Here is a 12,504-nt window from a genome sequence, read left to right on the forward strand (position 1 = left end):
ATTGTTGTTACACCCGGTATACAATGACACTTACCTCTTTAGCAATTATAATATTACACCGATATTCTTGAAGAATAAAGCTATAATATACTAAAAAAAATCACTCAAATCGGACAACAGGTTTAGGAAATAAGAGACATAAAAAATGTACCATTTTTAAGATGGTGCGTTAATTTTGATGCTTAGTGTATTTAACTATAATACATCCTTTATAATTTTCTGTTATTGTCCTATATGTTTGGATTTAAATAGTTCTAAATGTAAGATTGGATGAAGTACTTAATAATAATATTCTCCCGTTTTATACCACTGACACGGCTTTGGGATTATAGCAGGGCAGTCTGCTATAGCTAGGGCCTACAGTATACAAGGAAGATAACAGGGCCAGTGCTACGCTTCAACTGCCTATTATTACCACTGGTTTTACCCAAGGTACTCATTTTATTCAGGCTTAGTCGACCTGGGGCCTATAGACATTTTAAAAATGTCCAGTTGTTCTTGCCGGCGCTAGAATTTAAACCCCGGCCTACCAGCACTCGAGTCAAGCATACTACCGCCTGAGCTACGCCGGCCCTATGATGAAGTACTTAATAGTTAACTATAATATGAATTTTTGTTTTACCTTCTTTATTCCTTGGAATTTCTTCAAAAGGTGTAAGCTGATTGTCATCTTCTAATTCAGTGTTTAGGGAAAACTCTTTTATGTCTAAATTATCAAGTGTATCATGTGTACTTCCTATATTTGGCTCCTCTTTAATTTCATTTTTAAAGCTATCTAAAATAGGATCATCTACTTTATTAGAATATATTTCTACTTTACAGGTGGCACCACTAAATTCTCGTTTTACTTCCATTTGATTAAAGCAGGTTTTATATTTCAATAATAATTTTACACTCAATAAACTAATTTCTTAATTAAAAAATGTAAATTATAAATAGAAGTTGATAAAAGACAAATTTCACTTGACGACAGCTGACCTGACACCTGACAGCAGCAAGCAAGACTGAGCAATCTGAGCAGGAGCAGGGAGAGATTAAGCCCCGTATTCATAGTCGGTACTCAACCCGTACTTGAGGTCGTGCTCAGCCAAGTCGAACTTACGGTAGCCTCGTACACGATACACAGAGAACCGGTATGCCGATTGTCGTCGCTAAATTTGATTTCGGCCGCGCAGCACGTCACGTGGGAACCTAACAGATATTTGCTTATTGTTTGGATGCATTATTTCGTAAATGTGGTGGCGTTGAAAGTGAATAGATTGAGCCGGTTTTAAAATATAAAGCTGTTAACGATTGAAGTAATTCTATATTATTTTAGTTACAAATTGTTGTTTATTAGCATAACCGTGTATTTTTAAAACTATTATAATATTAGTTTTATAGTAATTTATTAAAACCGAGACTATAATGCCATTTGAGGTGATATTATGCATGTGCAGAACACGAACATATATTAGAATGAGGGATATTAACAGAAAAAAGTTTTAAAAACTGCCAGAGATCACTTGACAAAAAGATATCTAAATTTTATAATTTAAAAAAATTTTATTTATAGATACTAATTCTAATATTATTAATAAAACTTTTCCCGCAAATTTGTTTTTTTAATAATACATATACATAATGTTACATAACATGTATATACATAATACATTAAAGTTAAACCAGGTAAGGAATCTAAAAATTTAAAGTGCGAACATTTTATACATACATATACAGAGTGGGTCAAAGAAAACAGTCCACCTCGATATTTGGCAGTATTTATTAGATTTTAAGGAAATGAAGAAACAGGCCGATTTTTAATCTAAGGGGCGGGGCATACATTTTTACGGTACATACATCTGTCATTTGTCAACCCCCTCCCTTCCATTTCGCCCACCCCCTACTTTTAAATAGGGAATACGGGTCGTATGCTACCTCATTTGAAATGTTATTAAATTCTTTATTCAGTAATATTAACATTGACATAACTATTTATACAGGGTGTCCAAGAAAAATTATTTTGAATTAAATTAGTCGACACAAAAAGAAGAATGTATGCAATTTATTTAAATCAAAATACATTCTACTACTGACAGAAAACAGAGAAAAATGTTTATTTGATAAATGAATATTGTTTTTCGCTTATATTCAATATTCAACCTACCAAGAGGCAGATGGGTGGCAGCTTTAATATTGAAATTAAGCGAAGAGCAATGTTTATTTATCAAAAAATATTTTTTTCTGTTTTGTGACAGCAGTAGAATGTATTTTGAATTAAATAAATTACATACATTCTTCTTTTTGTGTCAATTAATTTAATTAAAATATTTTTTTCTTGAACACCCTGTATACATAATTATGTTTATATTACTGAATAGAGAATCGAGTAACATTTTAAATGGGCTAGCACACGACCCCTATTCCCTATTTAAAAATAGGGGTGGGGGAGTGGAAGGGAGGGGGTTGACAAATGACAAATGTATGTACCGTAAAAATGTGTCCCACTTAGATCAAAAATCGACCTGTTTCGTCATTTCCTTAAAATCTAATAAATACTGCCAAATATCGAGGTGGACTGTTTTCTTTGGCCCACTCTGTATATGTATGTATATTTACAGTCTAATAAAATGTTCGCTCTTGAAATTTTTAGATTGCTAACCTGGTTTAACTTAAAATCAACATTTTTCTATTTTGTAAATAAAATTTGAAAGTCATCAAGTAATTGGTTCTATTCATCTAAAACTTCAAATTTCTTAATTGATTTGTGGTTAAGTTTTTATTTTTAGTCAAATATTTTTCAACAATCTAGAATAACAGTAAGTAGTAACAATTTTATGTGAAACATTTTTACAGACCTAGTAGTAAAGTAAATGTTTATATTATTTCTGTTTTATTTTTTTAATGTTTTACTATGGTGAATGTATATTGGACAACCGATACCTAAAATCTTTATTTTTCAACGGAAATTCATGTTTAAATTAAATGCACATTGGAAAATGACAGTAAAAAGAATATACAATACAATTTCTTATTTAAAAAGCAATGATAGGTACATAATTTTAAAATTCAAACAATATTACCGCTTCATTTAGCATTGCCGGATGAAAATTAAGGTTCCCATATGACGTCACGCGTTCGCCTTCCATGCGTGCGAACATACCGGTTCTCTGTGTACCGTGGCCTCGTACTCAAGTTTTCATTCTGTTTCATAAACGATACTTCGGGTTTTCTCGGGTAAGGTTGTGCTCAAGCATTGAAATTGACATAGGACACCAAATAAAATGCAGAATCTGTCATGTCAATTATCTTTGACTTTGCAATATTTTTATTTACATAATTTGTTTTTTGAAAATAAATTATTTAAATGCTTAAGTTAAAGAAAATTTATTATATGGGTGGGAAGATAACATTTTTATTTTTTCTAATTCAATAATGTGCTATTATTTCAGAGGTTATTGGTAATCGGTATATCGGTAATCTCTTATAGCCACTTTACACCATGCAACTAATTGCACAATTTCTTGCAGCAATAGAAATTGCATCGTGTCATACGCGAATTGCACAGAAAAGCTGCAACTCCTTGCTGCAAGAATAAGTTGCAGCTAAATAGAACATGTCCTATTTTTCATGCATTTTTTTCTGCAATTTGGTTATATTTTTAGTAACTTTTAAGGCTACAGTGTTTGTTTTTACTTTTCTGCTGTCAACAAATAAAAGATTTTGATGACATTGAACTTCTGTCATCTTAAATTTCAAACCAAACAATTTATTAACAAAACTAGAGGAACTTTTTACCAATTTCACGCTTCACAGATAATATTATTCAGGTGAATAACTTTAATTATGCAACATAGGGATTAAAAAAAACTATTTTATTTCTTACAACTTGTTTCCTTTTGTAAATGAATAATATGTATTACATACTTGGATTAGGTATTAATTGATTTTGTTATACTTAATACATAATATTATAATTTTCTCAAATTATAATCTAACATCATCTAATATCTGATAATTCTACTCAAAAAATTACATTTAATTTGTAAAAACAAACATAACCTAAAATTTATGCTATTTTGTCAAAGTTTCTGTCTATTTCATGTCGTTTGCACCGTGTAATCACTTTATTGCAGAAAGTTAGTTGCAACTTATTGCACAAGTTCTTGCGCAAGAAATTGTGCAATTAATTGCGCAATTACTTGCATCGTGTAAAGTGGCTATTAAATAGTTTTCATTATTATTTGTGTTTGTGATAAATGATTGCATTGTAAATTTGGATCTTTAAAACAATGGTTTTATGTAAATAAAAGCCCTAACCTACATGTAAATAATGTTCTGTTTATACTTATGTTAATATAAATATACCTATGTATCTATTTTTATTTTGGAGTTAATGTAGGTATTCAAGATAAATGTATGATATTGAAAACATGAATCTGTTTTATAGCCACTTTACACGATGCAAGTAATTGCGAAATTTATTGCACAAGTTCTTGCAGCAAGAACTTCTGCAATAAGTTGCAACTAGCTTTCTGCAATAAAGTGATTACACAGTGCAAGTAATTGCATAAACTGACATGAAATGGACAGAAACTTTGACATACCATAAATTTTGGGTTATGTTGTTTTTATAAATTAAAAATGTAATTTTTTGAGTAGAGTTATCAGATATATTAGATTGAAAATGTTAGATTATAATTTGAGAAAAGTATAATATGTATTATGTATAACAAAATCAATTAATACCTAATGCAAGTATACCTATAATACATTATTCATTTACAAAAGGAAACAAGTTGTTAAATACAAAAGAAATAAAAATAGAATATAGTTTCTTTAATCCCTATGTTGCATAATTAAAGTGATCCCCCAGAATAATGTTATCTGTGAAGCGTGAAATTGGTAAAAAGTTCCTCTAGTTTTGTCAAAAATTGTTTAGTTTGAAATTTAGGATAACAGAATGTCAAAACAAACAGTGTAGCCTTAAAAGTTACTAAAAATATACCCAAATTGCAGAAAAAATTGCATGAAAAATAGGACATGTTCTATCTAGCTGCAACTTCTTGCAGCAAGAAATTGCTGCAAGAAGTTGCAGCTTTTATGTGCAATTCGCGTATGACACGATGCAATTTCTATTGCTGCAAGAAATTGTGCAATTAATTGCGCAATTAGTTGCATGGTGTAAAGTGGCTATTAAATTCCAAATGTCAATGCTATTTGTGGATATTGATATTACCCCACTAAAAATGACAAAATAGTGTGATATTACTTTATTTTTGTTGGGGAGTAATGGGTACTAATCAAATATTCAAAGAACATAGAGAAAACACTAGGAGATACCCTTTATTTCTCACTGAAAGGAAGGAAAAACTTTGGTGCTTCAAAGTATGTACCTACCGTTTTATTAGGTTTGTTCTAGCATCAGTTTCAAACGGTTTGAAACCATCAGCGAATAGTGGACCAGCGTGAGTAGAGGGGATAGCACTGGTGACTATTATGTTTTCTCACTGGCCAACTGTTTGCTGGTGGTTTCTGACTAGTTTGACTGTTTGCTAGAACAAACCTATAATGGTGTCAGCTTTCTTCTGTTTATATACTTCATCAGACTTAACACTACAAAACAAAGAACTAACGAACAAACCATGACATTGGAACATAATATAAAATGCAATTTACAATTTCCGTGGGAATAAGTCACAATTTAAGTTTGAAATTAAATTTATTTGATGTTTAAATTTTTAAAGACAAATCACATGCTATGATTTTTCTGATGGATATTCTTAAGTTAAATTTGATTTTATGTAATCGAATGAACTATCTTTCAATAAAATCGTCCCTTGTCAATATGAATGAGTCAGATAAATTTAAATTATTAGAAGGATTTTGTACCAAGCACCAAAAACAATATTGATATAAAATATTAACAATCTTACCCAAATAACAGCACAAAAGTATATATTTGTGAATATTACCCCAGTATAACAAAATACTGTGATATTACTTTATTCTTGGTGGGGAGTAATGGGTACTAATGAAATATTATTCAAAGTATGTACATAGAGAAAACACTGGGAAATCTCCTTTATTTCTTACTGAGCAAATAAAACTCTGGTGCCTAAATCCACTAAAAATTTCTTACAATACTCTTCTTTTCTAGATGTCTACTTTCATTTCATCTTTCTTATTTATTGTCCAATTGTCACAATCATACGAAGCCACTGGTCAAATGCCTGTTTCATATACCTACATATTTGAATTATAGCTGCCCTACATACATTTTTGACTTCAATCTTATACCATTGTTCTGCTTCCTTTTCTTCTTATTGTGCTGTCTTCTAACGAAGGTTGGCAATCACTTCTTTAAACAGTTCTCTATCTTTTGCAATATGAAATATCTGTTCAACGCTGAGGTTAGTGCAATCTCTGATATTCCTCAGCTATGCTTCCTTTTAGAAGTATGTTTTATATTTCTTCTTCCTTCTTCTATATTTATTAATTATTGTCACTCCCAAACACTTGAATTGAAATGCCAAATACTGGAATTTTCAATTCTGCACCTCGGAGGTAAACTACACTATGTTGACATGGTGTTATTTTAAACAAGTTCCTTTAATCCACTTATTTTATTAGTTGGATTATATAAATTGGTAATGTATTATCATTAAAATATGGTCATATTGACTTTCAACCAATTATGGGATATATCAGATCTTTATTAACATTCTAAGTGCTCTAAACTTTGTTGCAACAGAGTTGCTCAAAATGACATAGTGTAGTTTACCTCAGAGGTCCAGAATTGTGTATCCCTTTGTTCCTGTTTTTAGTGTGACAAATTTATTCTATTTTATCTCTCCACACATTTCAATATATTTTGTTCTGGTTTCGTTTGTAGACATGCATTTTCTTTCTTCACCTTTCAAGTTCCTAACAAACTTCAGTTTTTTCTTATTAAGACAACAATGTCATCTGCATAAATAGTATGGGCCATTCCACGAACATACACCTGTTTTGGATTACTTCGACAATGAATATTTTACTGTGCAACATAAGAAGTACGAAAGTAAATGGCGCTAATAATTATTCCAATAAACAACAATGTAATTTGCAATTTACTTTTGTTCTTCTTATTTTGTACAGTAAAATATTCGTTGTCGAAGTAATCCAAAACAGGCGTATGTTCGTGGAATAGGGTATATATTGCTGTTTACATGCATAATTAACTTTATAATTGGTAAGGAAAGGTTTAACACTTATTTAAAAGGAGGGAAACTCATACTCATTTATTTTAAAATAAAATATAAAAATACATATTGAGAAATAAAATAAAAAGAATGTAAGTATCTAACATAATACAAGGATTCAATAATATATTCTCAGAATAAATAAACAAATTCCAGTTGAATGTAGAACAAGAGAAAGACACAAAATTACTTTCCAGTTTAGCTCTTGGATCTGCTAATGAACTTGGATCAAATATTAAGATGTCTTGATAAGTGTTCTTGAAAAACAATATACATAATCTCCCTTCGAGAACCTGTACATTAGGAAAATGGGCAACCTCATAAAACTGGTTATATTCCTCTAAGTAGCATACAATCTTTGTTGTTAAGTTAATGCTCTGATGAAATTCAATATTAAAACTCCATTGGATTTTAGATATAATTTTATCACGAATTTGTCCGGGCGATTTTCTTCTTCAACACAATCAATAAACTCTAAAAATTCTTCAACTTCTTCATACATTTTTTATTGTAATTAGAAAAACGAAAAATATGGATTGGAAGTCGAACTGAATTGGAAAAAATTAATATTCAGTCAAGATTCAAACATAAACAAACAAAGTTAGGTTAGAAACGCGTACTTCATGCCCCGCTAACTCTAATAAAAAACATGTAATCGTATTTATTTTCCTTCCGTTTAGTCAGAGGCGCTGATGTCGGCATTGTGATTGGTGGAACATGACTTTTGACAAATCCTGCGCTATCTGTGAATCTGTAATCTGTGTTCGTGTTCGTTCGTTCGTTGTCGTTCACTTATTTTATATGGTCGGTTATGTGATGTGTTTGGTGTTTGTGTTTGTGTCACCATAAAAAGCTGATATTCAGTCGTGTTTTTTGATATTTTTGTTATTTCATAATCGAGTACCTTTTTAAAGGTAAGTTTTTCTGATTGTAGGTACTGTTTTTCCAACAGTTTTAAAATACACATTTTATTTCGCGTTTTGTTGTTGGGTCTAATGGCCGATCAGCTGTTGTGTGCAGCCCATAAATTCAACAAGTAAACATATATTTAATCGAAATTAAATACTAATATTTCCATGTAGAATGTCACATTAATGTATAAATAAATAATTAAGAAACAAAAGTTGTTTGTGTTTTACCTTTATTGGCCACTTTAATAAAATAATATTAAATATTGGAAGTACCGTATGGAGGCTATGGTGTACCTAGCGTGGAGGCTAGATAACGCACCCTTCCTATCCAATCAACAGCAAGAACGTTTAAAATTTCACACCTATCATGTCGAAGCTACAGAAAACTTATGTGGAGGCCAGATTTGTAGTATCCTTCCAATTTCTCAGGTGCTGAAATACGTGACTAATTTTTTGAAGGGTAAGATCGCATTCTACCAAATCAGACAACACTTTTTTCTATGGCGTACTTAAGGTAGGTCTATCGACGACTTGAGACTCAGCTGTCATTAGTGTCATTTTTTGGCTCTTCAAGACCGCATTTCACGTTGAGTACGGTTTATGAAACACAAATTTGTTCAAGGTCGACCTTAAGCATCGACGCTGACTTGAGTACCGACTATGAATACGGGCCTTAATCTCTCCCGCAGGAGCACGAGCAGCAAGAGGCAGTAGAGGCACAGCAAGAAGAAAGAAGAGCAGAGCAAATCCCAACCAAACCAAATCCACCAAATCATACCCTCATCTCTCTTGATTTGATGATGTCATTCCTTATAGGGCATTCCAAGACTTTGACGTTTATGTCACCGCTGGGAGGCAATCACCGCGTGTGTTCGCGGAGACAGTCAGGTAGTAGTCCACGACAAGTTGAGCATGCGCACTTTATAAAATAATATAAATAATACCGTTGATAGATAAATTACCAGAGAACGGCAGTTCTCGCCAGTGGCGCACAATACAATAGTTTACATAAGCCAAAAAATTGTTTCTTAAATAACATTCCTGAGACCGCTCAAATAGTCCAATTTCAATTCTGTAAAGTACGTTGAATAGGTGTAGTGCTTTTTATACGAAAATCATAGTTATTCTGGTATATCATAATCTTTCTGGTTATTGTTTCGACAGAAATTTTTTAATTAACATTTTAATTATTGCTAAAACTATTGGTTAGATTCTCACCGGCCTCCTGATATATAATCTACTATAAAAAATATTTCTTGTCACCAGTTTATTTAACTATTGATAAACAATTACTTTCCTCAAATTTTAATTGAAAATTGCAGATTTTTTTTGGGAAAAGTCGGATTTTCCGAGTAAAATTTTTGATGAAGGAAATTGGACAAAAATAACATTGTGTAGAAGTAAATTATTGCGGTTAATTTTTATTTGAGTGTTTTTGGTTTAAAGGAAAAATCTTACAGAGCACTAATTAAAAAAAAGAAGATTTAGGAGAGCTAATTTGTTTATAAATAAAATAACACACTTTCTACGGACTTGTGATACCCCATACTACTAATATATGCAATCTTAAGATTCGATTTTAGCAATAAAATAGCTGGTAAATAACTTTTCCCAATAATGACATTTTTTCGATAATTTGCCCAGACTTTCAACAAACGTTGCGGTGATTGCATAGCCAATAAATCCAATAAACAGGAGGACCAAACCACACCAAACCAAATTCTGAGCAGTGTCAAAATGATAACGTTAATATCTCCAGTTGGAACTAATATCGAAATGAATAAGAATCGCGACTGTCATGGCGGAGTCGAAATTAAATTGCGAGATCGAAATGAATTAGAATCAGGCCCCCTTATTTCGTAACACTTAATTTTTCAAACGGTTTTATCGGTTTTGTTGTCCATAATTATTGTTACTTTTGTTTTTGTTATAAATTATTGTACTAGCGTCTACCTTTTTACTAATAAATAAAAAATAAATTGTGAGATGTTTTATTATTTTTAAAATTAACTCAAAAACCATAAACAAACTTTGTCATAATTTCTTTTTAATTCTAGTCAACAAATAATGTTTTCGACGCTGTTAAGGAAAATAAAAATTTTTATGTTGATTTCAGAATATTGTCAAATATTTTATTAACTAAATTGATTCCGTTTTAGCACATTCTAAAATAATAAAATTATTCTATCCATTGTTAACTTTTGCACCTGATCAGTGATAGGGACCCGGACCGAAATAAAATAAAAGGTTCCTGCCCGGTTCTAGTAAAATTCAAAATTTTAGGTCCGGTCCGGTTCCGGTTTTGTTAAAATATTTCGATTGCGTTCGGACCAAACGGTTTTTTCGGTACCTACCTACAAATTTTTTAATTTCATCTTCTTCTTCTTTAGGTGCCGTGTCTGTATTCAGACGTTGGCCGTCATCATGTTTACAATTTCCTGAAATCTCTCTCTATCGGCTGCTGCGCGAAATAATTCTTCTACTGTGCAGCCACACCATTGTCTAATATTACGCAGCCATGAAAGTTTCTTTCGACCAATCCATCTCTTTCCCTCCACTTTCCTTGTATTATAAGGCGAAGCAGATGGTATTTAGGTCCTCTAATTATATGGCCGAAGTATTCTGTTTTTCTCCTCTTTATGATGCTTATGAGCAGACGTTCCGAATTCATCATTTGAAGAACATCTTCATTGGAAGTGTGCGAAACCCACGATATCTTTAGGATTCGTCGATAGCACCACAATTCGAATGCTTCTATTTTGTTTAGCATTGTGGTTTTTAACGTCCATGTCTCACAACCATACAATAGGATAGACCACACATAACATTTCAGCACCTTTTTCGAATATTCATCGACAGGTTTCTATTACATAAAACTGGTTTCCAGGTCATAAAAGCCTTCCGTGATATTTCGATTCTAGTTATTATCTCTTCATCAGTCACAATTTACATTTAACCAACTGCCAAGGTACTTGAAATGATTTACCCGTTCTAACTCCTCTCCATCAAGAGAAAGCTGACCTTGATCTATATTAATCTTTCCAACTGCCATCCACTTTGTTTTTGAAATGTTGATTTTAAGGCCTCCCCGATAGGAGGCCTTAAAAGGCCCCGATAGTGAAGCCATTCTTGCTTCACTGACTAGATTTAGTAGTGTCTGAAGATCTTGTAAATTTTCAGCAAGAATGGCTGTATCGTCAGCGTATCTAATATTGTTGATTACTTCTCCGCCTAGCCTTACTCCCTCTTGTCTGTCATCCAAAGCCTCCCTAAAGATTTCTTCAGAGTATAGATTAAAAAGGGTGGGTGATAAAACACAACCTTGTCGTACTCCACGTTTTATCGGCAGTTTTTCAGTACGACTGTCTCCAATTTGGATAGAGGCTACTTGATTGTAATATAAGTATTTCAGCAGTCTTATATCATAGTGGTCAAGTCCTGCTGCCTGCAGGCAATCGAAAAGTGTATCATGTTTAATTTCATAGTTTGATAAAAAGTAAATATGTAGTGTAATTTCTCTATTAACAATAATTATTTATGTAAGATATATGGTTCAATCCACTTATATCTTTTCTTTTACCTCATGCTTAGGTCTTTGGCATATTCCTGTAATGTGATAGATCCATCCTGTTGGGATCTTCCTCGTGATCTTTGGCCTTCCACCTTTCCTTGTATAATGAGTATCTCCATATTTTCTGTGTTTGCTGTCATAATTAACATGTCCAAAGTATTTTAATTGTTGGAGATGGACTTTACTGGAGAGTCGTTGGCTACCTTTTAGCTCTTTTAAAATTGAATTATTTGTCTTATGGTCGATCCAAGGAACATTCGTCGGCAACAGAACATTTCAGTGGCGTCTATCTTTCTTCTTTTTTATTTTAGAATTTGCTAAAACGGCACCAATTTAGTTAAATAAAATATTTGACTAATAATACCTAATAGTCTCCCGTTTTATACCGCTCACGTGGCTTTGGGAGTATAGCAGGGTAGTCTGCTATATCTAGGGCCTACGGTATACAAGGAAGGTAACAGAGCCAGTGCTGCGCTTCAACCGCCTACTATTACCCCTGGTTTTACCCAAGGTACTCATTTTATTCAGGCTGAGTCGACCTGGGGCCTATAGACATTTTTAAAAATGTCTAGTTGTTCTTGCCGGCAATGGGATTTGAACTCCGGCCTACCAGCACTCGAGCCAAGCATACTACCGCCTGAGCTACGCTGGCCCTATATTATAATATAGGGCCATATATACAGGGTGTCCAGAAACTCTACCGACAAACGAAGACAGGAGATTCCTCAGATAATTTTAAGACAATTTAACCCAATTCATCTAGTCCGAAAATGCTTCATAAGGGAGCTAGAGCTCTTTG

At 32.5% G+C, this 12,504-nt stretch overlaps 1 protein-coding gene across 1 annotated transcript in view; it reads right to left on the reverse strand.

Annotated features, from left to right (window-relative positions):
* The window catches only part of LOC126886551 (zinc finger protein 227-like), a 71,125-nt gene extending 70,014 nt beyond the window's left edge, over positions 1 to 1,111 (reverse strand). The window contains exon 1 of the mRNA XM_050653506.1: positions 623 to 1,111. Coding sequence (XP_050509463.1) covers positions 623 to 854 — 232 coding nt within the window. The 5' untranslated portion in view covers positions 855 to 1,111. The remainder of the gene's footprint in view (positions 1 to 622) is intronic.
* Between the last annotated feature and the right edge of the window lie 11,393 nt (positions 1,112 to 12,504).

This window comes from Diabrotica virgifera, chromosome 6 (genome assembly GCF_917563875.1).
Source record: "Diabrotica virgifera virgifera chromosome 6, PGI_DIABVI_V3a".
NCBI lineage: Eukaryota > Metazoa > Arthropoda > Insecta > Coleoptera > Chrysomelidae > Diabrotica > Diabrotica virgifera.